The 27715-nt window shown below is 40.9% G+C and overlaps 1 protein-coding gene and 1 long non-coding RNA gene across 8 annotated transcripts in view; one reads left to right on the top strand and one right to left on the bottom strand.

Annotated features, from left to right (window-relative positions):
- The window catches only part of TMOD2 (tropomodulin 2), a 60009-nt gene extending 44929 nt beyond the window's left edge, over positions 1–15080 (top strand). For all 7 annotated transcript variants that reach the window (XM_066276328.1, XM_066276326.1, XM_066276331.1 and 4 more), the window contains exons 8-10: positions 4680–4823; positions 10463–10607; positions 12927–15080. In XM_066276328.1, the coding sequence (XP_066132425.1) occupies positions 4680–4823; positions 10463–10607; positions 12927–12961 (324 nt within the window). In that variant the 3' untranslated portion in view covers positions 12962–15080. The remainder of the gene's footprint in view (positions 1–4679; positions 4824–10462; positions 10608–12926) is intronic.
- Positions 13950–25894, bottom strand: LOC136335211 (uncharacterized). The gene is made up of 3 exons (XR_010731285.1): positions 25650–25894; positions 25299–25375; positions 13950–19054 (listed from the first exon to the last, which is right to left on the bottom strand). It is a non-coding gene; the product is annotated as an uncharacterized lncRNA (long non-coding RNA).
- Between the last annotated feature and the right edge of the window lie 1821 nt (positions 25895–27715).

The following is a 27715-nucleotide window of genomic DNA, read 5'->3' as shown; positions in this document are numbered from 1 at the left end:
TTTTTACCTTATTGTTTTTCCTGTATATCTCTGAAATCCAGCGTGTGTTTTTCATTTACAGCATGTCTCAGGTCTCAGTTCAGACCAGCCATTTTTCAAGGGCTCCATAGCCGCATGTGTCTGGTGGCTACCGTTTGGATGACACAGACTTAGTGCAGAAAACTGCATTTTCATACAGCACTGTGAAGTACAAAAAGCAAAACCTTCTCTTTAAAAGTGTACTTTTACTCTACGTATGTCTATAACATTGAAGAAATGTAGTCTTTGTTTTACCAATGTTATCATCCCCAGCACATATAATAAATTGCTCAAATATTTGCTGAACTGAAATGAACCTGGGCCTCCAGCCCAGGGTTATGTTTGGCTGGGACTCCCCTGTTTTGCCCAGTCTGAGGAAAGTGTTTTCTCAAGTTTAAAAGAAATTGGCAAGGTCTGGCTGCTTGCCAGGAGATCCTGCAGCTTTCTATAAGGGTGTAATTGCTCTGACATTTTGTTATTCTAATAATGAAAGTAAATCCCAAAGCTGGAAGCCTCCATAAGGTAAGGCCTGATGCATCCCCTTCTGGTGTTCTAATTAAAATGTGTACGTTTAATTCTATTAAAGACCTAACGCTGAATAAAGGCCTTTACTTTAATTTACATGGTATACAATAATGTCAGTACAAATCTTTGAACTTTATTTGTAGTTCAAGCAACCACTTGACTAATACACAGGATTATTCTAGTCTAGTGGTTCTCAACTCAGGGCAGTGTCTGGAGGTATTTTTGGTTGTCATTACCAGGAGGGGTACTGTTGGCCTTTAGTGGGTCTCAGAGACTGCTAAACCTACTACAATACACAAGACAACCCCCCACAATAAAGAGTTCCCTGCCTCAAATGTCAGCAGTGCGGAGCCGGAAAAACCCCAGGTTGGAGGCCTTCTCCTCTTCCTTCTTCCTGCTTTTTCCTCCATAAAAAACAATTTAAATAGTATTAGGAGTTCCTTGTTCTATTCCCCAGACCCCAGAGCAATCACTATTACTTTTTCATTCTTCTAGTTGTCTTTATGACTTTAATTAACGTGTCTGTCAATCCTGGCTGAATATTAGTCACCTGGAGAGCTTTTCAACAATGCAGCTGTCCAGGTCACCGGATTCTGATTTAATTCATCTGGGTGGGGCCCAAGCCTTGGTATGGCTTTTAAGGCTTCTGGGTCATTCTAATATGCAAAGTAGAAACACAATAATATACAGACACTTTTATTTTTTTATATTTTATTTATTTGTTTGTTTGTTTGTTTTAGGTAAGAGAAGGGAGATAGTGAGGCAGATTCCAGCATGTGCCTGGACCAGGATCCACAGGGCAACCCCATCCGCCAATGCTAGAGTACCGAGCTACAGTATTTTTAGTGCCTGAGGCTGATGCACTCCAACAGGAGCTATCCTCAGTGCCCAGGGCCATGCTGGAATCAATCGAGCCACTGGCTGTGAGAGGGGAAGAGAGAGAGAAGGGGGAGAGGGAGAGGGGGAGAAGCAGATGGTGCCTGACCAGGCGGTGGCGCAGTGGATAGAGCGTCAGACTGGGATGTGGAAGGACCCAGGTTCGAGACCCCCGGGGTTGCCAGCTTGAGCGCAGGCTCATCTGGCTTGAGCATAAAGCTCACTAGCATGGACCCAAGGTCACTGGCTCAAGCAGGGGGCTGCTCAGTCTGCTGAAGGCCCACGGTCATGGCACATATGAGAAAGCAATCAATGAACAACTAAAGTGTCGCAACGAAAAACTGATGATTGATGCTTCTCATCTCTCTCCGTTCCTGTCTGTCTGTCCCTATCTATCCCTCTATCTGACTCTCTCTCTGTCCCTGTAAATAAATAAATAAACAAATAAATAAATTTTTAAAAATGTAAAAACCATGAGTATGTATGCACACAATAATGCTTTAGAGTTTACATGTGTTACATACACACATTTGTTTAAAAAAAAAAGAGAGAAGCAGATGGTCACTTCTCCTGTGTGCCCTGACCAGGAATTGAACCTGGAACATCCATATGCTGGGCCAACACTCAATCCAGTGAGTCACTGTCTAGGCCCACATTTTTATTTTTTAATATTTTATTGATTTTAGAGAGAGAAAGGGAGAGAGCAGAAGAGAGACAGGAACAGATGTTCCTGTCTCTACCTTGACTGGAGGTTGAACTGGCAACCTCTGTGCTTCGGGACAATGTTCTAACCAACCGAGCTATCCAGCCAGGGCACATTTTTATTTTTAAATGGAGATAATTTTTGATCCTTCATTATAATAGATGAGAGCATTTCTGAACTTACTCTGCCTTCCATCCTTCCTTCCTCTTCTGTCACCAAATTGTAGTTATTCTATTATTTTCACATGTTTGAACTTTATACATTCTATGTCCTTATGTTTTATGTTATGTATATAAATTGACTCCAAAAGTTAAAACTTAGCACTAGCATTTACAATTATCAGGATATATAAATATATGTCTGTTCCCAAGGGCCTTGAAATTGAGTGACTAATGTTTATCTGATTCTTCTTTCCATGTAACTTATTTTTTCGTGCTGGAAAGTTTGAGGACTCTCTTCTCTTGGAGTTCTGAAGTTTCACTTGTACATATATGCCCACTTATGATCCTTTTCATTCATTCCTCTGAGCCTCAGTGGGTTATTTCCCATAAAGACTTATAGCTTTCTTCAACTCCAGGAAATTTTTTCTTATTATTTTACAGTTTATTCCTTTTTCTTTTTTGTTGTTGTCCTTATCCAACTGAATGAATGCTGACCTCTTAACATTTCTTTTACAGAGAGAGACAGAAAGAGGGACAGATAGGGACAGACAGACAGGAAAGGAGAGAGATGAGAAGCATCGTGTCTTTGTTGTGGCACCTTAGTTGTTCATTGATTACTTTCTCATCTGTGCCTTGACCAGGGAACTACAGCAGAGCAAGTGACCCCTTGCTCAAGCCAGCAACCTTTAGGCTCAAGCCAGTGATCGTGGGGTCATGTCTGTGATCCTACACTCAAGCCAATGACCCCGCACTCAAGCTGTTGAGCCTGCGCTCAAACTGGTGACCTAGGGGTTTCAAACTTGGGTCCTCTGCATCGTAGGCCGACACTCCATCCACTGTACCACCACATGGTCAGGCTTAACATTTCTTAACATTACTATCTCATGACACTTCTCTCTTTCATGATGTCGGTTTTCCTAACATGTCTGGTAATTGCTTATTGCCCACTGATATTTCTTAGTGGAGAACAAGCTTGATTTATTTGTATAAACCAGGATCATTTTCTCTGACATTGTGTAGTTCTGATCCATCACAGTTCAGGCTATGTATTTTATTTATTATTGCTTCTGCCCTTCTGCTCAAATATAAGCTCCCTACGATAGGAATTTTTGTTTCCTTTACTACTGGAACATAGTAGAAGACCAATAAATAGTCTTTTTTTAAATGAGTGAATGAATGAATGAATGAATGAATGAATGAATGCTTTTGTAAGCAGGAAGGTGAATTGACTAGCAACCTTCTCTGTCGCGAGTGTGTGAGGAGCTGACAGGCCGCTGGGGTCACCCCCAACTGCTGCAGTTAGGAGGGCCGCACTCTGCGAGAGTAGATTTTACTGTATTTCGTTCCTGGGCAATGGCTGCTTCTCCCCTCCTTTCACCCGCACTGTGTCTGGTGGTGGTCTGCACTGCCTCAGTTTCCACACTGCTTCTCTGAGGTCCTTGCGTCCTCACTGGAGCCTCTTCCTGGGAGATTTTTCACTGATAGTTGTGCCGGCAGGTGCTCTTTTTCGGGAAGCCCCAGGAAGTGGTGGTGTGCTCTCCACCTGCTCTCCACCTGCCCTTCGCCTGCTCTGGTTGCTCCATCTGTTCCTGAGGCAGTTCTTTCATGACCTGACCCAGGCGGGACTTTCCTCTGGCATCTCAGGCAGCTCTGTGCTGATTTCTCCCCAAGTCTCTGCTTTTATGTATTTTAGCAATTCTTTAGGATAATGGCCATATTTTTTGTTTTCTTGCACTATGAGAGTTCCAGTTGCTTAAAAATGATACCTTTTCTTCATGAAGTGAAAAATTTGGGGAGCAAAGGGAGCAAGCAGATACCTGTGTGCTGTCTGCAGGCTTGAGCTAGGAGTCTCCAGTGGGTGTGCCACTCTGAGTGATGACTTTGTTCCCAGGTTATGTGTAGAATTCAGATTTCTGGATGGCCTGAAATAATAGGACTAAATCAGTAGTACCTCTGAGGTAGTCAGTGGTAAAGATTTTTTCTTTTGTTTTTTTTAATCCATTCATACTAGAAGGGACAGAATAAAACAATTCTGAAATTATATCCTTTGTTCATATTTCTTAATGTTAAAAAAAATCTTTTCTCAAAAAAAATTGATAATGATAACAGATGGCAGTGTTGTTGTTTTAATGTCCTTACTTAACAAAGTTAGTAATCTTACATCAATATCCTTCTTTTTTTTCTTTAGTTTTGCAGATATGTGAAATTCATGAGTCTGGGCTGCTGAACTAAATGATTATTTTGAGTTTTAAATTACTATCTTTGTTACTTGGAGGTGAAAGTATGATTTAACTAAAATTTTAAGTACTGTAAAAATATGTATTTAATTTGGGTGTGGGGAGTTCAGGAAATAAATTTTTAGAAACCCTAACTGTTATTTCTTTTTTGCAAATAAGGCTTTTGCAGATATGCTGAAAGTAAACAAGACCTTGAAAAGTCTAAACATAGAATCCAATTTTATAACTGGAACTGGGATCCTGGCCCTGGTGGAGGCACTGAGAGAAAATGACACTTTGACGGAAATCAAGATCGACAACCAGGTGAGCTGACTCACAGGGTACAGTGACAGGAATGGCACAATGAGCGAGTGAAAAGACAAAGCTCTGTCACTCATCTTTCGATCTGATGCTCTGGCTTTTCTGTAAGTGTAACAGCTGCTGGCCTGGGGGGTGATGGGGGAGAGTGTGCTAATAACTAAGCAGCACAGAGTGGGGCAGGCCAAGACATGAAGAGCCAGTGATCCCCGCTGTGGGCTAGCCAAGCCCTAGAGGAGAGGAGAGGCAGTGGGGGCAGAGGCATGACAGCTGCTTTGTTCAGCCATCATCACTGTTGCCTATTAGCAGGAACCTCAGCCCATTCCTGTCCCAACCTTGCTGTTGCCTGTTACTGGGGCCATGGCTACACAGAGAAAGCAGAGTGGCCATTCCTAGAGACAGACTTCCTGTTCCTGAATGGACGTTGCCAGAGCTGAGAAAAGGAGCAGAGTGGGCCCCTCCAGTCTGGTGTTGGCCACAGAGCCCTTCTGAAGGAGTCAGGTTATAGAAGATGGTCTGGCTTAGCCTCACCCACAGTGTGTGCTCACTGCCTCAGCTCTGTGGCAGCATTTCTTGGGATCCCATCAACAACCAAAGCAAGCTGCCTTTCCCTGGAGCTGCTACATCCTGTCCCCGGAAGACCGCTCTTCCTAGCGTCAGCCTGCAGTGCTTCCGGAGCTGCTCTGCTGGCTTCTGCACACCCCTGCCACAGGCAGCACGGCTCAGTTCCCAGCATGACCCTGTGCTCTGCCCCTTTGGCTACAGTGGGATTTGGTGAATCTGAGGGGTCTAGTCACTGTATAGTAAAAAAGAAAGGGCCCTGGAATGGAACAGAAAGAGGGGAGGGGGAGGAGACTAGCACTGTGAGCATTCCCCTGTGGGGTGGTGGAAGGAACAGGGGGACAGTGCCTGTTGAGAGGGTCCCCTACCTGTCTGGAGAATTTCCTGGTCTAGACCCTCCTAAGATTTGATAAAGTCCCAGGGTCCTACCCAGGACTTTTATCTAAGCCTGGAGACCCACAAGCCTGGAGACCCACAACAGTTTCCATGAACAACTCTACTCCATTTTTACTAACCAGAACAAGAGGATGGTGCAGTCCCAGTACTCGGATGCTTGTGGCCAGGGAAGCAGGGAACCCCAGCAGGAGACAGGGCCTTCCTCATCCTCCTCAGGAGGGATGCATGACCACATTAGCTTTCCAAATGCAGAGGTGTAGACGGGAGTACAGGCAATGACCATACATGTTCAGGAGAAGCTTGATGCTGGTATTGTGGTATGTGTCCAGGTGCTAGTAAACTGAGAAGGAGTCATCAGACAGTAGGAGAGCAGGAAAACCATCTAGAGAAAAATCCGAAAGAGAAGAGAAATGATGGTTCAGGGATATTTATTGAATATATTAGTATCAGGAAGTTGAGGGCTCTTAGTAAATATTCCCAAAAGATCTAAGTGTCTAATTTTTTGCATTGGTTTAGGCCATAGTGAAACCCCATATGAGAAATAATGTTCCAGATATTCTGTACCTAGTTCCTTGTAAAATACCATCTAGTTAGGGCTGCCAGCTAAAATACAGTTAAATCTGAATTTCAGATAAGCAACAATTAAATTACAGATAATCAATAATTAAAATTATTTTGTTTATTTGAAATTCAAATTTAATTGGTTGTCCTGTATTTTTAGTTGCCAAATCTGACAACCTTAGACCTAGCGAATGAGCTGAAATCCTGAAAATTTAGAATAGAGAAGCTTTTTACAATGCATGTGAAGAAGACCCTGAAATACAAAGTGTCTATTAAATCCCCTTTAAAGCATCAACCTCGTCACCCTTCTTTAGTCATTTAGGACTTGTTTTGTGTAATTTTTCAACTTGAGTCATCCAGTATGCCTTTGAAATGACTTCTGTTTACTCATGACAAGAAAAAGGGTTAAGTTCTAGAACTGGAAAAAATTTGCTTTATTCTAAGAATGAGGACATTCAGAGTCAAAACTTGATTTCCATCCACAATTTAGTTCATTGACTCGTACACTATTAGAAGTAAATCTCAGTTTCTTCATCTCTCTAATGAAGGGTTTGAAATAAACTCATAAAGTCAGTCTCCTTAGGCAGGGCCAGCAGCTAAGACCCACTTAGTATCATTGCAGCAGGCAGCTGCCCCAGAATGAAGGCCACTGAGAACCCGCCACTGTGTGGACCCCAGGTAAACATGTCATGCCTTAATCAGGTGCCTTGTGAGAACAACTGGAGCTGCATATTCATGAATAAGTAAATTTGAGTAAAGAGGTTACTGAAAAACAGAAGGCGAGCTGAAGAAATGTATGCTTAAACTTTAGTTTCTTTTTTTCTTTGTATTTAGTAACTTTAAAAAGAGAAACATGCTATCTCGATTGTAAAAAATTCTGGTGCCCATTTGGTGCCCTGGGTTTACACAACACAAAACACCTCAAAGAAAAGGGGAAAAAAAGTTTGAAAAAGAAGATGCCCTACGTTATATTACTTCCTCCCATTCTGTTATATGCCCCCCTCTCAGTACCATTTTCTTGAGCTCCTATAGCCTTTATATCACCTTTTATCATCTTTATATCACCATCATCACACCATCCTCCAAGTTACCCAAGTGCAGGACTCCAAATGCTTAAGATTTGTGAGGAGAAGCAAAGTGACTCTTATATTATCCCTCTCAGTCAGCCACATGCACCATGAGCTGCTGCAGCCCTTGGATAGTACCACTTCGGCCCATTCCAAGGCCATAAGCCATACCTATGGCAGAGCCAACTTTAGCTTGGGTCTCAATCCTTAATACAGTCCCATTGTTCTAACGTATGTCATGAGCTAAGGTTGCTCATGAAACTATGGGCTCGGTGACTCTATTTTGCTGCTTCTCCCTCCCATGGACCCACATTAAGTAGAATGCTAATCTCTACCCTGTGGATTCCCCAAAATGTTGTGCTACTGGAAGTACCACATTTTGTTAATATCTTTAAGAGACTCATTTGACAGCTTGTTGGATGAAAAGAAAGATGACAAAGACGAAGCCTTAGAACTTGCCTAGGACACAAAACTCTGTCCATAAACCCTTCTCCTTCATCTGCAACATACCGAAAATTTCCAAATTTTAAAGGTATATATATTTTAATCTATTGTAAAACAATCCAGTTGCATGATACTGGCACAGAAATAAACTGGCAGAGTAATACTGTCCAGAAAGACTCAAGTATGCCTGAGAATTTTGCAGCTAAGTGGTATTTTAAATCATGGAAGGGAAAATGAAGTAAAAGATGAGGACAATTTGCTAGCATTTTGAAACAAAATTAAGATGGTGCTCTATTTTGATCCTTATACTAACATTCATTTCAGAAGAAATCAAGATTTAAATATTGCAATATACAAAATCATGAAAGAGATGGAAGAAGTCAGGAGTTTGAGACTTTCTAAACATGACATAAAATCTAGATTGATAAATTTGACTGTATGAAAGCAGAAAAGTCTTTATAGTAATCAAAAAGAAAGACAAACTGAGCAAAGTATTTTCAGCAATTTTGACAAAGGGCTATTTCCTAATATAAAAAAATTTACAAATCAATAGTAATACTTTAAAATAAACCTAGGAATTATAACATGGGAGAAAAAAATGGGCAAATGACATAGATTGGGAGTTTCAAAATACAAATGCTTTAGAAAATTAATTGTTCTTATTCATAATTTCAGAAAGGTAAATTAAAGTGTTTAAATGTATACAAGGGAAATATAACTTTTCCGAGTTGGATTGATAAAGATAAAAAGATTGGTAATATCCCATGTTGGTAAGAGTAGGGAAAACAGTAACTCTCATACACTGTTAGCAGGAGTAAAGATCGTCATTACCTTCAAGGGTAAATCAGTAATATATCAAAAATGAAACCAAGCTTATGCTTGGACCCAGATAAGATTTGCCTTTCAGGCATACTTGCAGAAATGCCCCAGGATATACTGTGTGTGCAAGGGAAGTTCCTGTAGCATTGTTTGAACTAGCAGAAGTGGAAAGCAATGTAACAATCAGTCATTAGGACCGACACCTGCTTAACATTTGTTTCATTACTACAGTGGAATGCTGTGCAGCTATTGGATGAGGTAAGCATATATTTACCTACAGGAGAAGCTGTTAGTAATGTGAAATGAAAAATGAAAACATCTCAGAATCCATTTGTAGAATTCCACTTGTAGAATCCATTTCTGTGAAAAAGCGTAGATGTACATGAAATTACATAGACATGCGAATGCATAGAAAATGTTTAAAAGACTAGATTATGTGCCAAACTGGTTTTCTCTGTGGGAAATGGGAATATTAGAGGAAGGAAACTTTTTCATTTTATATACTTTTTTATTTGCTTTTTCTAAACAAGCTTAAACATTTCACTTTAAAATATTTAAAAATTTAAAATAAAAAAAAAAACAAAAAACGATGGGTATACAACATATAATCAACTGGCCAAATGATGTGGAGATGTTTGCCTAAAATCTATGTACTCTAATTGACCAATGTCACCCTGTTAAATTTAATCATCTAAATTAAAAAATTTAAAAAAAATTTGATTGAGGCCCTGGCTGGTTGACTCACTGGTAGAGCGTTGGCCTGGCATTTGGCTGTCCCAGGTTCGATTCCTGGCCAGGGCACACAGGAGAAGTGTCCACCTGCTTCTTTACTCCTCCCCCCTCACCTCTCTCTCAGTCTCTCTTCTCCTCCCCTTCTGCAGCAGCCATGGCTCAAGTTGGCCCAGGTGCTGAGGATGGCTCCATGGCTTCCACCTCAGGCACTAAAAAATGGCCCTGGTTGCAACCGAGCAAGGGCCCCATATGGGCAGAGCTTCGCCTTCTTATGGGCTTGCCAGGTGGATCCCTGTCGGGGCATATGCAGGAGTCTGTCTCTACCTCCCCTTCTTTCATTAAATAATTTTTTTAAATGTAATGAAATATTAAATATGAAAAAATGTACTGTGTCCCTTAAATGTAATTTTAAATTCTTATTTAAATTTAAATTACCTGCTGCCATTTTTTAGATCTATTTTTAATGTTTTTATTATTCTGTTTCAACTTAAAAGACAGAGTATCTCTTTACAAACATAAAAAACTTGGGGATTTTTCTGTGGCCCAGTAACTCCTTTAGTGTTTGAGAATTCACCTGGCTAGGGTTCAAGCCACAATAAAGCTTCTTGGCAATCTCTTAGACTCTGCTGAGAAAGAATGGCCCATTGACTGATGATCTTTAATTATTTTTAGATATGGAGTAGAAAATTCAGTAATTGGATTGATTGCTATAATAGAGTTTCACTATTAAAAAACACCATTTGTTTAAACCACAGATACTGGGGTAAATTGGAAACCTGAAATATTAAGAGTTGCCTTAATTTACATCTGGAGTCATCTCTTCCTTCATAAATAATTGGCTTAGTCTTCTCAGGTTAGCTTGCCAGCACATTTGGTTTTTGCTTCTAGACAAGGAACAAATGACTGCATGAGAGAAAATATCTCAAGCAAATTTGTCCCATTTAATTGGAGACTTTTGCCTCTTTGGATCTTTTGTCCAACATGTAGCCATGTATCTTTCCCACACAAGTAACTGTTTCCTCTTTCTTCTTCCTCATCCGGGGTATGTGTCTCACCTGCCACCAGAGACAGCAGTTGGGAACGGCTGTAGAGATGGAAATTGCCCAGATGCTCGAGGAGAATTCAAGGATCCTCAAATTTGGATATCAGTTTACGAAGCAAGGGCCACGAACAAGAGTGGCAGCTGCCATCACAAAGAATAATGACCTGGGTAATGCAGTCATAATACATATTGTTAGCTGTTAGAAAAGCCTGATGATCATTCATTTCTGCACATCACACATTGCATCTCAGCATTCCGCTGGCCTTTAGTGCCAGCCCTTCATCAAAGGCACACTAGTACCTGGTCCTAGGAATCCTCACCATCTTCACAATGTTTACGTTTTATTGTAGCATTCCCTCAAGAACTGTTTGTTTATTTTCCAGATAGCCTGTGCTTTTTTCTTGATTTGCTTTATGTATTTGCTTCTTTTTCACTTACTTATTACATGTAATCACCCTATGTTGTTATCTACACCAAAAGATAGATGACATGGAAATTCCCAGTTCACTTACATTTGAGTCATGACTGTGCTTCTGTACTTGGGTTTAAATATGGTTGTGTCTGATACTTTGATAATTTACATATGACATGAACCAATGGAACTATGATATGAAGGTAAACTCAGAAGTAGCCTTTTCCATTAGCCTCTCGTTAATCTTTCCTGCTGTCCACTCTTTGCTGAGGACCTGTGGCATTTTTTTCTGTTAGACTGAGATGGGGCATGTCCTAGTTAACCATGTACAGAAGAATGGGACAGATTGGGAAGACTTGGTCTGGGGACATCCCAGCCACCTGAAACAACATGACAAAAGGACATTCGGGTGCAGACAGTACACTTGGCAAGCAGTCAGCCTCAGTCCTCAGTTTGAGGTTCAGGATCAGAATGCCAGACCTTGGACAGGGGAACTGGGCATGGTGTTCCACCAACTATAGTGCTGGCCGTGGGGAGGGATTCAGACGGTGGGCAAGATCAAAGGAGGGCAGGTAATGGCTAGTGTTCAGTTCCCTGCCCACACATGCTCAGTAGTGAAGACCCTGAGGCCCAGCCAGGGTGCAGTGTGTGGCATCTAGAGGTTGGCCAGGCATTTGGCAGCACTTGCCTTTGGGGTGCACAGGGTGAGGCTGAGGAGGCATCCCAGAAAACAGGGCTTTGGGGAAGGAAAAGTGGAGGCAACAGTTGGAAGGTATCTAGGAAAAGCAGAGGGATCCACAGCTGAACAACATGGAGGCCAGAGAAAAACAGGCACAACAAGAGGTTTGAAGTAAATGGAGAGGCTGTCCTGAGCCCAGGAGCAGTAGCTGTGGGCTACACCTTTGGTTAAAGTTTTTGCAGCCTAGGCCTGACCAGGCAGTGGTGCAGTGGATAGAGCATTGTACTGGGACGCAGAGAACCCAAGTTCAAAACCCTGAGGTTGCTGGCTTGAGCGCTCACCAGTTTGAGCGTGAGGTCACTGACTTGAGTGTGGGATCATAGACATAACCCTATGGTCACTGGCTTGAGCCCAAAGGTCGGTGCTTGAGCCCAAGTTCACTGGTTCTGCTGTAGCCCCCCCCCCCCCCCCCGGTCAAGGCACATATGAGAAAGCAATCAATAAACAACTAAGGTGCCTCAACTAAGAATTGATGCTTCTCATCTCTCCCTTCCTGTTTGTCTGTCCCTGTCTGTCCCTCTCTCTGATTCTCTCACTGTCTCTGTTAAAAAAACAAACAGTTTTGGCAGCCTCGGCAGGAGTAGGCTGGGCTACTTAATGAAGTGGAGAGTTGGGGCAGGACCACAGTCAGGGCACCGTTTTCCCAGATCCAGGAAGGTTAGAGTAGCCCTCCTCCTACCCGCCAGAAGAGCCTGCAGGTGGGGAGATGAGAGGGGGAAGAAGCTGGTTGCAGAACCTGGGAGCAGGTAGCTGGGCAACTTCTTTGATACTAAGAACAAATTTAAAGGAACCTTAATCTCTGAGTTTGCCTGCTGTCTGAATCACACCTTCAGGTAGATATTTAGGAGGTTCTATTTAAAACTGGTTTAGAAACTTTGAAATTCTGATAGCAGATCCTCCTGGTCTTCAAGCCATAATCAGAATAAATAGATTGTGAATGTGTCATCCTGGGGCTTTAGTTTAAGCCAGTTGGTGATTGAGTTGCACAAAAGCTGAGAAGATGGGCTGTGGATAAGTGACCAAGAAAATATTTAGAAATTCACTATGCTGTGGATCTATTCTACTCCATAGAAATGAGAAAGTTCTAACATTTAAATTCTCAACTATCAGACATAGCTTTATTTACATGTAAATCCCCACAAGACACTAGATTATTCTATCATTATATTCCCAATAATGATAGAATAATCCACTGGGTAATTGAATGTTGAAATTTATAGTAACAGTACCCTCAAGTGTGTGGGATTGCTATTCCGTGTGATTAATGTTGTTTATCTGAAATTTAAGAAATATTCCTTCACTTCGTCTTTTCAACCTTTATTTCTTTCTTACCTAGTTCGTAAAAAGCGAGTTGAAGGAGACCGAAGATAAATTTCTACAAGAGGTGAAGTTTCACCACGGCGGCCATTTAAAAACAACTAAAGCTCTTCTCCTTCCCCATCAGGACTATTTTATCAAAGGTTGTTCATTTCTATTAGCCACAGAACTAATAATTTAATTGTTATTCTTTCTTAGCATTACTTATTTATCTTGGATTTTTAAATATATACAATTGGTTTATTTGTTCATGGGCACCTCTGGCCACCTGCACCAGTGGATATATGCAGATGTTAGTGGGTGACAGCGGTCGAAAATGATTTAACCACTTTCATATTGGGTTGTCTTGCTTTTCTTACAAAAACTATTTTTTTTTAGCCACTGAAAGAAATTTATTATATAAGTATGTTTGTAACTGTGATTATGATAGAGGCCTATCTCTGTTTACATGCATAGCTTTGAGTTAGGCTAAATACATCAGAAGTGTTCTGCTGACCACAGAAGAAGTTAGTATTGCCAATCTTTGACTGGGTGAGAAAGTGTGACCCAGCTTAGCACAAATTCTCTCTTAGTTTCAGAAACATCACTAAATGCACATGCCCCCACTGATCAAAGATCAGTGGTGTCATCTTCCTAAAAACTAGACAGCATTATGATATTTTAACACAGCCTGAGTAAACAAGTATAAAATGTTTATTAACCCACAAATATAGCTTCAAGCCAGATTCACAGGTAACAACATGAATTGGCACACCTACCTTTACTGATTTTTCAACGTAAATTCAATCTTTAACATGACTCTCTGATGGATAACTTTTTACAAAACTGCTTTAAAGTTTTCCAGACATGATGTGATATTTTTAAATTTTAATAAGAGGGAGGCTTTTAAAACAGTAAAATGCTTAAATAAAATAATAATAATGCACCTTAATCAAGGTTGTCTGATACACGTGACTGCGTAACTTTGGCAAATTTTAGAAGCATTTATTGCTTTTTGTTTACTGTAACAAGGAAATGTGAACTTTCAGGTTAATTATACAGATTATATGGCATGATCCATCCAGACGTTTGCAAACATCAGGAAAAAATGTGAATTATCATTTACCCAGATGTAAGTCATCCCAAGCTGGAAAGCTGTGGGAGTGTAACTGAGATGATTGTGTGGTAGTGTGCTTTAATCTTTCAATCCAGCAGTGCAACAGTGCAGTGCTAAAACAGGGAACTGGGACTCCAGCCTCTAGCTCAATCCAGTTCACAGGCCTGTGCTAACTGTCAGTAATTGGTGGCACTCGGACATAATGCTTTTCCATCTCCACAAAGCTTTTCCGTCTCCCTCCCTTATCCCTTCTCCTTTCCCTTCCTTCCAGCTCATTCTGTTTTTTTCTTCTCTCTGTAAGTCTGAGCCTTTTAAAAGTGGCATCCCCTGTGCTGGTAACACCTGGAGCTAAAAAGGCTGCTGGCCCTGGCCGAGGGCAGCCCCAGTCCAAGAGGGTTTCTGAGTGGCTTTATAGCGGTAAAACAAGTTAATGGTAAAATAATTCATGTGTTATTCTAGTCGGCTTCTAGAGCTCCTGGAAACTGTTCAGGATAGATAGCCTTTATAAAACTGGACATTTACCTATATTTTAAGTATTCACATTTATAGCTCTAAAATCCTTTGAAACATCTCATTTTCTTGAGAATATTTTATATTCTTGAGGAATTAATGAACAGAACATACTGACGTTTTAAGAATCATAGAAATTCTTTTATTTTCTACTATGTCTCCCTATCTATACAAAAAAAAGTAAATAGCCCTGACTGGTTGGCTCAGTGGTAGAGCATTGGCCTGGTGTGTAGGAGTCCCGGGTTCGATTCCCGGCCAGGGCACACAGGAGAAGTGCCCATCTGCTTCTCCACCCCTCCCCCTCTCTTCCTCTCTGTCTCTCTCTTCCCCTCCCGCAGCCAAGGCTCCATTGGAGCAAAGTTCGCCGGGGCGCTGAGGATGGCTCTGTGGCCCCTGCCTCAGGTGCTAGAATGGCTCTGATTGCGGCAGAGCGACACCCCAAGATGGGCAGAGCATCGCCCCCTGGTGGGCATGCCGGGTGGATCCCTGTCGGGTGCATGCAGGAGTCTGTCTGACTGCCTCCCTGTTTCCAGCTTCGGAAAAATACAAAAAAAAAAAAAAAGTAAATAGTATTCAATGATTTTTCAGCCTGACTTTTCCTCCCACTTTAGGTATGGTATGTTGGAGCCAACTCATACAGGCTTACTGATTATTAAATTTTCAATAATTTTGCAAAATGGTTGTTAAACACAGCCATTATTAAAAATTAAATGACATGCACTTACAATTAACTGTTATATTAAAAACAAAAGTAATACTCAAAAATACATTTTGCTATTTCCAATGTCCTTGAGACTGTTTGCATCTGGTGTGTCTGTATGGCAGATGTACTATAATGGTGTGCTAGTTACATCTCTTCTCAATTCAAATGTTCAGTACTTTTTGTTGGTAGCTTGAAATTGGCCGTGGTGGGAGTATTTATACCAAGGAAATTAGCAAATATTACAAATCAAGGCTTTCCCCCGCCCCAGGTTGCTGGTTTATAAACATTCATTAGCTTGTATTCAACTCTTACTTTTTTCTTTTGTATACACGTGTTTTGGTTACTGTGTTGCCAAAGGGAAAAACATTTCTCTTCTGTGGCTTTCTCCTATCACTTTAGATTTGTTGCAGATATAAGTGCTGAGTCCCTGGTACTCCTCCAAGTAAGCTTTCTCCTTTCTTTTCTCACTCTCCTTCTTACCTTCACCTTTAAGAAGTCTGGGATTCTACAGAGTGCTTTCTGCAGCCCCGAGGTGCTGTGACTGGGGGCCAGGGCAGTTTCTGCCAAACCCTGTCAGAAAGCAAGAAAAAAGTCAGGATCTGATGGTGACTGTGCTGCAGTGGTTGATAGTATTAAAGCAAGGCAATGGGATGTTATCAAAATTTAGCACTGTGTTAGCTTGTAAAATAGTTGAGTCATATGCAGTAGAGGCTATGGAATCAAATAAACTGCTTACAAAAATAAGGGGGTATTTCAAAATGAATATGAAGCTATAAAATATCCCCTAATTTTTGTGAGCAATATAGTTATTGCTAATCATCTGATCTTACTCTATTACCTGTGTTTTAAAAGTAGATTGAGAGGTAACATTTTCATGAGTATTCACATATTAAAAAAATAACTACTAGAGGATAAATTTACATTTTCGGAAGCCTGTAAATCATTTAATTAGCCTAGGACTTCATCTCTCCATCTGCCCAAAGTGTGCAAGTAGAAGTTTTTCATGATCATGAGTGAGATTAATTCCTTACCATCCATCATGATGGTACATAATATATATAAAATATTTTTATATGTATACATTTTGCCAAATATAATGTTGAGCTATTTGGCAACATCTGGACAACTGATTAAAGGGAGATAATCTCTCCCCCACCACCTCCTTCCCTCTTTTAGACTTGTGCAGGCCCACATTAAATGCAAAATCATTCGCCTGGACCTGCAGGCTCATCTCACAGCATAACTCCTAAAAGATGACTTTGAGGAGACAGACTCTGCAAGTCTGGAGATCACACCATTATTCTGGCACTACATCTCCCCTACGGAAGTGTGTAATGGAAGTTGTTTCATCATTGGCATGATTAAATCTCTTCCTTTCATCTTTGTAGGGCCTAATGTAAATAAATAAATGTGTGTGTGTTTGTGTGTGTGTGTGTGTAATGCCAAATATCTAAATATCTAACTAGTATTTGGCTACATCTGGACAACTGATTGAAGGGAGATGCTCTCTCCCCAGCCCCATGTCCCTTGTCCTTGGAGTTGCTGCAGGCCCAGGTTAGTGTGAAATTACTGCCTGGTGTTTGTATTTTAGGTCACCAACCACCACATCTCACAGCATATATGGATAATGACCTTAGGAAATGAGTATTAGAAACCTCCAAACCATTTCATTGTTTCAGCACATGCCTAAAGTGTGTAAGTAGAAGCGCTTTCATCTTCATCAACACAGCTGAGCCCCTTCCATCTGTGTAGGTTATACTATATATAAATATTTTGTACATAAATACTGAATACTGTAAAGAGCTATTTGGCTAAAGCTGCACAGCTGATTGAAGGGAGTTGCTGTCTCCAAGCTCCTCCTCTCTTCCGTTAGTCCTCTGAGTCGCTGCAGGTGTAGGTTAGATAGATCATCACTAACTTGGAGGGGCACACACAGCTCACCCATGTGAGAGCACGCACTTCCTTGTACAGCAAAAGCCCATCTCCGTTTCAGAATTCTATATGCCTATACTCCTCAAAGCAATTCCCCTATGGGGAGCCTGGCATTCCAGATCAAAACAACAGCAGCTTCTCTCCCAGACAGAACCGTGGCACTGACATTAGGGAAACCAGTGTGCTCTGAATAACTACGGTGAGAACATGAGAACGTTTCAGATGCTCAAACTTGAAACCAGCATTAAGCATTAGCCTGTTTTAAATGTAAGCTAGATCTTGAAATTCACAAAAGAGTTTGCACACATTTCCTCTTTTTGTGAATACAGTGTACTTAGCCCTCCCTTAGGCATTGTGAAGGAGACAGAGAAAGTATATATAAGAACTCTGGACTGATATAATTTGATATGTGTTTCTTGGGTTTTGAGGGTGGAGTGCCTTTTTGCAAAGTGGATACCATCTTTAGTGCAAGTTTTTATAGCATCAGCAATAGCAGGCAGGGGCACTAAATTGTGAATCCTGGGTTCTGTGGCATACGTTACCTGTACTCAGTGGAACTGTTTCTGGAATTGGGTTTTAAGTCATGATCCTGAAGCTTCCTTCCTCTCCCACACTAATGATTCAGTAATAGCTACTTTCATTTTAATGAGCAGAGAACTGATATGAAATGTTTTAGCTCTGTCTTCCAGGAGCAGTTTTTCCTTATTGCTCTGCATCTCAAATCTCCCCACCACATACAGTGCTATCCTCAAAGCTAAAGGACTGAGACATTTGTAAAGAAAAGGTGTAGGAATGATTGCAAGCATCGGGCGAGTCCTCTGAATGAAAATCACATGACGAGGCCCTCCGTTCAACAAGCTAGAGGAAGGAAAGAACCCAGAACCCAGGACGGATTCATTGTTTTCTTGCTACCAGTTCTGGATTAAATTGGATTTTGTCTTGTGGTTCAGGAGTTTGTTTGGTAAAGTGGAGAGGCCGAATGAGGTAGAGAAGGGAGATAGAAATTAAAGGTTCAGAGTTGTGTAATGGCAAAAGTAAGCTCTGCTCAGCTTACCTGTTTCCCATTTGCCCATAACATCGATGATTGAACTTCAGTATGGGTGGAGGCGAAGTTCTAAGATTTAAATTTGTAGTCTGCCTCTGGCATTGTTCGAGAAGGACTGTACCTGTTCCAGAGGTTATCCCAGTTTTGTGATGCATCATTGACTTGGGGGAGGGTGACGGAGACCAGACATTTCTCTAGATCTTCCATGGTAGTCATTCTGAGCACACTGGCTTTGCTAGTTGGTATGGTGGAAGGGCACCCTACTAACAGGTTTAGAGACAGACTCCTAATCCCATCACCAACACTTAGCAGGGGTATGATCATGGGCAATTCATTTAATTGCCTGCCAATTATAGACTATATAGGGGGAAGAGCACTGGATTTGGAGTCAAGAAGCCTGGACACTTGGCTCTACACTTTCTTAGCTGGGTGACTTTGGGGCAAGCCACTTAGTCTCACGCCTAAGGTTCTTCAGCTATGTTACAATGGGAATAATATCTTCACTAACTACCTCAGAGTTGCAGTGAGAATTTAATCAGGTAGTGGTATGAAAATACTATACTGGAAAAGACATACAAAATGGGAGATCATTTTTATCTATTCACTGTTTTCCAATGCCTCTTGAATTTACTTCTGACCAACAAGCACATCTTCCATATTGTTGTGAGTGTGGGGAGTTGAAGCAGGAGTATGGCAGGGGGGCAGGGGCTGGAATTACCTTATTTTCCACATAGACGCAGGAGAGGTGGTTGATGGTGGCAGTGGGTGTTATATTCCAGCGATGTTTGTGCTAGGGCATTCTCCTGGGTCACTTTGACAGTTCCTTGGGACATGGGCAGGGTCCTCGCAGAGAGCCTAAGGCTGGACACAAGGGGGAAGCACACAGTGATTGGAGGGGTGGGTCTGGGGTACCGCTGCCTTCCTGTCAGCTCTGTCACCAGGGTGGGACAGGCTGTGACCTGCAGGGTGACTGGAGGGCTGGGAGGAAAGACTGTCCTAGGGCCCCAGTGGCTGTGTGACAGGCTGGAGCTCTGACAGTGAAGGAAGAAAGTGTCATATGGGAGAGCAGCCCTCCCGGGCAGCAACGACCTTGTTATCACCAGCAACCTTAGCCTTGGTCAGTATTACGTTCTTCTAAGAAAGATCTTGAAACATGGCCTCACAGGACTTTCATAAGCACTTGGAGGCAGGGACTGTCATCCATCTTTGTACCTTCAGTAGCATCTAGTAAGGTGCCTTGTACAAAATAGGTGCTTAATAAATGTTGCTTGAATTGAGTTGTCCTCCAGCTCCAAAGAAATGAATACTCATTTGTCCCCATGTGGTATTTTTGGAAAACAGCACTGACTTAGCTATCAACTGGGCATAACTTTGGACAAGACTTGCCATCTATCTTGTCTTCAAGTGATGTGAGTGGATTAGATGCTTCCTGGGGTCCCTTCCAGCTCCTGCACATCACAATCTTGTGGTTATAAAGTGTGTACTAACATTTCTTCAGAAGGCTTTGTTCAGAGCAAGAGGTCTGAACTGTCTACAGACAGTTGTCTGTTCCTCTTCAGCATCTTACTGTCTTCAGAATCATTATTGAAGAACAGCCTTTACTGAAATGATATTTGAAAAGATACAATATTTTCTCTTCAAAATGGTAGAGAAAAAAGGAAGATGCAAAGAAGGAGAGTGAGCACAGTAAACAGCATGTTTCTCATAGGCTTTTATTTAAGTGTGAGTGTGAGTGTGAATGTGTGTGTGTGTGTGTTTGCACGCTTCCAAGCACATGCTCACTGGAGAGCAGCAGAACCAATCAGAAATGCACACTGCTCAGTTGAGAGAAGCTGGCCCAGGATTAAAAATTTCCCATGGATAATCTAAATGGATAGATAGCAATTGGCCATATCATGAAATAAAATGGGTAGAAAATGTCCATCTTAAGAAATTTTATTTTAGTAGCAAACTTTGCCAGTGAAAATCTTTAGTTAGGAAAGATATTTTTCTGACCTAAAATTTTCATCTCTGCCACTTTTCTTTTTTTTAAAAAAGAAATAGGCCTCCACATGTATTAATATTTATATTTTAATTAAACCTTTATCTTAATTCTGTTTCATCTAGTCAAGGGAAACAAGCATTTTTCATTGCTTTTAAAGATGTAAAATACCTGCATGCTACCAATCTGTAATATTTTACCAGTTTACCTGCCTGTAATGTGTGACCTTATGTGTAGCTGTATTATTTTGAAGAGTATGGGGAATTGAAGCAGGAGTATGACCTGAGAACAAAGGAAATAATACTTTGTAAACTTTTTTTCCCCAAGTGAGAGACAGACTCCAACATGTGCTCAACTGGTATCTCCCCTGGCCAGCCCCGTCTGGGGCTGATGCTCTGCTCATCTGGGCCCATGCTCGCAAGAGGCAGAGGCTCCACAGAGCCATCCTCAGCACCTGGAGCCATTGTGCTTGAACTAATGGAGCCATGGGGGAGGGGAGGGGAAGGGAGTGAGAGAAGGGGAACGGGGAGGGATGAAAAAGCAGATGGTTGCTCCTCCTGTGTGCCCTGACTGGCAATCGAACCCAGGACATCCACACGCCAGGCCAATGCTCCACCACTGAGCCAACTGTCCAGGGCACCTTTTTAAACTTATATTGGCAATATTTATTTGGCTAAGCAGTTACTGAAAGATCTACATTGTTTTATTTTTTTATTTTGAAACTTTCCAGTCAGAGGTAGACATTTATTCATTAGGGAATTAATGATTAATTTGCCTTTTAAATGTGAAATTGAACATTGTGAGGGAATTAAATGTGTGATAAAGAAAAATGTATGAAGCATGAAATACTTTTACCCTGATCCCAGTTGGCACAAGTGGGTGCAATGTTTGACCCTTTGAAATTAGCCAGCCAGACTTAATACTAAAGTAAATATGTACTGTTTTACTTAATCAAGCTCTTTTTGCTTTGAAAGATGTAATCTATTCATTTGTGTCTGAAATGAAATTTTCAAGTGAAAATATGTACAGAACATTAGGAATGAATAAACTTTCCTTTTAAAATGAAAGTAAAGACTGATTTAATCTGGTTAATTTTTAGACACATTGTGTGTTTAAATGGTTGGTACCATGTTAGATGAACCCTTTTGCAGAAGGAACTATAAAGTGCCCTTCTTATGAAGATAAGGAGTAGATAGACAACCAGAAGTAGCCAGAGGGAGAAATGAGAACTCGTTATTATAACAAAAATGCACACATTCAGCTAAACAGTTAAAATGTATTAAAATAATGGGAGCAAGAATTATAGGTAACCCAGATGGGTTAAGTGTTTCACCTTGAATTTTTATATTAACTTTGGATTCACTTTTTCTAAAGCTATGTGGAGATAAAAATCATAAAGTTACACTATAAAGGTTTGCCCTGGATAAACAAGAATACCTGTTCTTCCTGCCCTCTTGCTGAACTCTGCTTAACTCTTTGTCACTTAAACTTGTGACAAGGTCCTCGAAGGAGCGTATAAGGCCTATTCTAATTTCTGTTTGCTGTTTCACACCTTATCATGAACAAGGGAGTATAGTAATTATTTAAAGGATTCTCTTTCAGTCTATAGGCTATAATGAATAGGAGTTAAGTATGAACTTTGGGGTTATACTTGCCTAGTTCAAATCTCACTTCTGTTAGTTGCATGGATTTCTGCAAATTACCTAGCTCTAGTTTCTTCATCTGTAAAATAGGACTCATAATCACAGTTGTACTGTAATGAGGATTAATGTATAAACATTTAGAACAGCGCTTGGCATACAGAAGGTACTTAGGTATTACTACCCTGAATTCTAACCTAAATAAAGGATAGAGCGTCGGACTGGGACGTGGAGGATCCCGGTTCGAGACCCCGAGGTCGCCAGTTTGAGCGCAGGCTCATCTGGTTTGAGCAAGGCTCACCAGCTTGAGCCCAAGGTCACTGGCTGGAGCAAGGGGTCACTCGGTCTGCTGTAGCCCCACGGTCAAGGCACATATGAGAAATCAATCAATGAACAACTAAGGAGCAGCAACGAAGAATTGATGTTTCTCATCTCTCTCCCTTCCTATCTGTCTGTCCCTCTCTCTAACTCTCTCTCTGTCTCTGCCACAAAAATAAAATAAATTAAAATTAAAAAAAAAAAAATACCCATGGATCTTAATGCCAACAAAGTTCTCCATTCTGTGCTTTAGGAATTTAAATTAATTAATCTACAACATCAGGAATGTAAGCAGGACTGAATCTTTACTCATGTTTGTGCTTCCTTGGCAGGCAGGCCCTCCCCTGTCACTCCGAGAATTGAATATAAACAAGATAGAGCTGACTCAGGAGTTCGTTCCTCCTGACCCACCCTCTCCCTCAGCTCTGCTCCTCCTGGCTTTCCTGCTGTTCCAGCTTGTTTGTACTTGCTCTGCTTTCTGTGTGCCCTCCTTTAGGTTTGGGAGTCTGGCTTGGGTCTGCTGTGGATTACACTTCACTCTGCTATGGACCACCCCCTCTGAGTTTAATCATTCAGCCTTTCTCTGCTGTATGAAATGGCGCCCCATACCCTCTCTGCCCCAGCCTCCAACCCACCTCCCTGTCCTACCACTCAGGGAACGTGATCCGATGCTCCACAGCCTCTATCAGGTGTCCCACATGTCACAGGACCTCAGCAGGAACTAGACCAGGGGTCGGGAACCTTTTTGGCTGAGAGAGCCATGAACGCCACATATTTTAAAATGTAATTCCATGAGAGCCATACAATGACATGTGTGCGTTACACATTATCCAATAAAAATTTGGTGTCCCGGAGGACAGCTGTGATTGGCTCCAGCCACCTGCAACCATGAACATAAGCGGTAGGAAATGAATGGATTGTAATACATGAGAATGTTTTATATTTTTAACGTTATTATTTTTTTATTAAAGATTTGTCTGCGAGCCAGATGCAGCCATCAAAAGAGCCGCATCTGGTTCGCGAGCCATAGGTTCCCGACCCCTGAACTAGATGTATGTGTGCTTGAATGAGTTTGGGTTATGCTTCAGGTGTAACCAACCTAAGAAGGAAGATGATGGAGGAAAATCAGGCAGGTGCATAGCTCGAAACGTGAGTGTTTGAGAGTGTCTTTAAAGCCTAGACCACTGATTTGATCAATCATGAGCAAAATTTTAGAAAAGCATATTACCCACTTTAGTGGTTTATAAACACTTAGAAGTGAAGCAGTGATCTCTAAGAGGCAGCACAGATTCACTTAGAATAAGTGATAGGAATTCATGAGAATTTGGTCAAAAGAACACACTGTATTTGGGTTTAGCGAGACGTTTGACAGACTTAGAATATCCTTGAGAAATGTGAGCTACATAACAGTGCAGCTAAATAGTTAAATGACTCGTTTAAACAGTCTTTTTGACTCTTGATCATAAGTAAATACTTATGAACAGAAGCAATTCAAGCAGAAGGGCTTAGGAGCCACCGTGGTTGAACTCTTTCCATGATAGGTTGAATGCTGACTTCAATAGTATTTCCAACATCCTTGAACTTTGGCATGGTTAAGTACTTATAAAGGTTACTCATATCTCATCAGCAATAGTGTGTCATTTAGATTTGTTATTATTATACAAATATTCATGTTCAGATACAGGCAGGCTTTCTAGATGTAACCTGAGTGAAAAATTGAATGTATTTTTTTTGAAATTCTATCAAAGTGTAAATGTATAGCAATTATTGGATTAAAAAATGCTGTAATAATTGCTGATAAAGGTTCATGTTCAAAATCAATTCAAAATAATTAAAAAATTATTAAGAACATTCAGGTAGATAAATAGGGAACTAGATTGACTGTATTAGATAACTTAGGAAGAACATTATGTATTTTTTTAGTCAATAAATATTTACAAAAATTTACATAATACAAAGAACAATAAGCAGAGGTTACATTGTAACTCTGGCCTTGTTGAAACATTGTATACCTAGCATTTACAATTTGAAACCAGAATTTAATTCTTATTTAATTCCTGATCTTGTTCATCCACCGACCTCAGCTAAAATATGATGCAGTAGTGACTGCAGGAGAGAGTCTAACAGCAAACAGTGTTGGGGAATTATTGTTTCTATACTTGTATCGTATGTATTGGTCAACTTAATAACTCTAGCACTAACACTTTTAATAAGGATATTAAAATAATAATTTAAATTTTGACCTAATACTTTAGGTTTATTTGTGTATCCTAGAAGTTAATTACTCAGTCCCTTGGAATTTGGCTGAGATGTATATTTAGTGCACCTCCAGTGGAGGCGTAATAAGTTATGAAAATTGAGCCATGTCAAAATTAATTCCACCTGATGGCATTAGGGAGGTTGGAGTGAGAAATGGGCATTTGAGATGGACAATGAAACATGAAGCTTCTAACAGGCACAGATGGTGTGACAGGAAAGGGTATTTCAAGCCAGAGTTTGCTTGAAGTCGTTTGTAAAAAATGGTATGCCCCAGCCATTGTGTTTGTCTTCTGATTCCTACCTCCTGCTGCTTTAACTCCAATCTCCCAGAATGAAATCCTTACCTTTTAGTTTCAAGTTTATACTTTTTGCTTAACTTTTCTCAGCACTTTTATAAAATATGTTGGGAAAAAAAAATACTCAAGTGTATCAAGGAAAAACTATTTCCTAAAGGAACGCTTTGATAACAAGAAAGTTACTGCTGGCATTAATTTGCATATGATGATTCAGTGTAACATTGCTTTATAAGTTCCTCCGGCAGCGAGTTTAAAGATAATACTAATTAGGGCTAATAATACATTAAGTAGAATTCCAGTGTCATTTTATCACTTTCATTCTAAGCCAACCTTGAAAACTAAAACTGTATGCACTCTGTCCCTCACTCAGAAATTTTACCTAACAGTCTCAGATTTGTTTTCTTTAGAATGTTGAATTTAAACCGGTTTTCATTACTTGAAGTGGGATAAATGCATGGCAGAGTGGTGCCGTTCCACTTCTATTTCAGAGGATCGCCTTTCATGGAATAGGCAATGCAGTATTCAGCTTTTGCCGGGTCAGTCTATAGTCAAAACAGACCTAAATCCCAGTTTACTTCTTGCTCACATTACATGTCAGCACCTGTGTTTACCTGAGGTTCTGATCCAGTGACTTCTCATTTTGGGGCCCAGGAAGAAGGACCATCCTCTATTTGGGACATGGCATTCTCTAGGTGGAAGAAGAGTAAACACACACTTGAGAAACACAATGACTCTTAAAAGCTTCTACTCATAGCTGTCATATTGTCACTTCTACTCACATTTCATTAGCCTGAGCAAGATTCCTGTTTGAAGGCTTTGTAATTACAATATGACATTTGTGTGAAAACGTCAACAGGGAGGCACTGCAGGTCACATGGCAATGGGAAGGGCTCTTTTCCTTTAAAGGACAGCAAATATTTTTAACAATTTTTTAATCCACCACAGGCATCAAGGGAATTTACCTTTTCACTTATTTATGTAACTATAATATTCAGGGTTTTCCTTTTACTTTCCTCTTCAAGAATTGTGTTTTTCACTTGATCGATGGTGGCGCAGTGGATAGAGCATTAACCTGGGATGCTGAGGTCCCAGGTTTGAAACCCTAATGTTGTGGGCTCGAATGCAGGTTCATCTGGCTTGAGCACAGGCTCACCATCTTGAGTGCAGGGTCACTGGTTTGAGCAAGGGGTCACTGGCTCGACTGGAGTCCCCCTTCCCCATCAAGGCACATATAAGAAGCAATCAATGAACAACTAAAGTGCTGCAACTATGAGCACTTTGAGATGCTTCTCATCTCTGCCTCTCTCGCTTAAAAATAATTAATTGCATGTTTCAAAGTAAAAGCTAATAAGTACAACCCATAAAGAATAGTCCTTTTAAAGAGAATTCTGTCTCCATTTCAGGATGAGTTTCACTGGGTCTTGTCCTGTGGAGCCAGTTCTCTCATAGCTGGTGTTTATATCTGCATCAGGTCACTGGCAGGCATCTACCCGGGAACCTGGTTCTGTGTCCTAAGATGAGAAGAGGAGGCGGGAGAAGGATTTAGTATTTATTTACAAACATTTATTGAATACCTGCTGTATGTGAGGCACTGTTGCAAATGCTAGAGATCAAGGGGTAAACAACACAAAGTCCTTTTTGAGCTTATGCTAAGTGTATAAGCAAAATGTTGTTAGGTAGTAACAGGTGCCATGAACCCCAAAATGTAAGGAAAGGAAAGAAAGAGTGAGTGAAGTCAAAGAAGGCCTTTCAAAAGTGACAGTGAGCAGAATTTTTATCAAAATGAAGGCATGAACCATGAGTATTTGGGAGGAAAGGCTTTCGCCTGTGCAGTACAAAAACCTTGAGGTAGAATACCTTTGGCAGGACTGAGAAACCTCAGGGAGGGCAGTGTGGCTGGAGCAGAGAGAGTGGTAGGAAATAAAATGGTCATGCAAGGACTTGTAGGGCTGGTAACTTGGGAGTTTATTCAAAATATGATGGGAAACCATGAGTGGTTTGGAGAAGGAGGGTGACATGATCTGATTTGTTCTTTTTTTTTTTTAAGACTTCATTTATTTTAGAAAGGAAAGAGAGAGAGAGATGGGGGTGGGGAGGAGCAGGAAGCATCAACTCCCATTTGTGCCTTGACCAGGCAAGCCCAGGATTCAAACCAGCGACCTCAGGTGTTCCAGGTCGACGCTTTATCCACTGTGCCACCACAGGTCAGGCTGACTTGTTTTTTAAAAGGTCATTTTGGCTGCTGGTATGGGGAATAGCAAGAGTGAAAGTACCAAGAAAGGCTCTACCTTTTTTTTTTTTTTACAGTTTTATCTGACACTGGAATGTAATTCTTTTTTTTTTTTTTTTTTTTTTAAGATTTTATCTGTTGACTTTAGAGAGAGGAAAGAGAGAGAAAGGCAGGGAATGGAGGAGGAGCAGTAAGCATTGTAGTAATTGCTTCTCTAGGCAAGCCCGGGGTTTTGAATCAGCGACTTCATCATTCCAGGCAGACACTCTATCCACTGTGCCACCACAGTCAGGCTATGATGTTATTCTTTTTTAAAAAATTCATTTTAGAGAGGAAAGAGAATGAGAGAGAGGGAGAGAGAGAGAGAAAAGGGTGGGAGGAGCAGGAAGCATCAACTCCCATATGTGCCTTGACCAGACAAGTACAGGATTTTGAACCGGCAACCTCAGTGTTCCAGGTCCACACTTTATCCACTGCGCCACCACAGGTCAGGCCTACGATGTTATTCTTAACACATCTGGTCCCATATGTGGTATTGAATGTACATGGGTTTAGGAGATTCATGTTTGTAAGCCTTGTGATTATAATATAGAAAAAAAGAACTAAAATAAAATTCAGACATTTGATAGGAGAAACAATATAAATAACTAAAGGAGAATGTATATTTAATGTATGCCTAAACCCCATGTTGGAAGATCAGGAAGGAAATGTTTAGGTTAATTCAATCAGACACTGAACTAAAAGCCATTTCTGCCTAAAAAGCAAAGCAAAAGGAGCCATATTGCAAAAGAAAGTCCT

This window comes from Saccopteryx bilineata, chromosome 4 (genome assembly GCF_036850765.1).
Source record: "Saccopteryx bilineata isolate mSacBil1 chromosome 4, mSacBil1_pri_phased_curated, whole genome shotgun sequence".
NCBI lineage: Eukaryota > Metazoa > Chordata > Mammalia > Chiroptera > Emballonuridae > Saccopteryx > Saccopteryx bilineata.
This window is presented reverse-complemented; position numbering and strand designations above follow the sequence as displayed.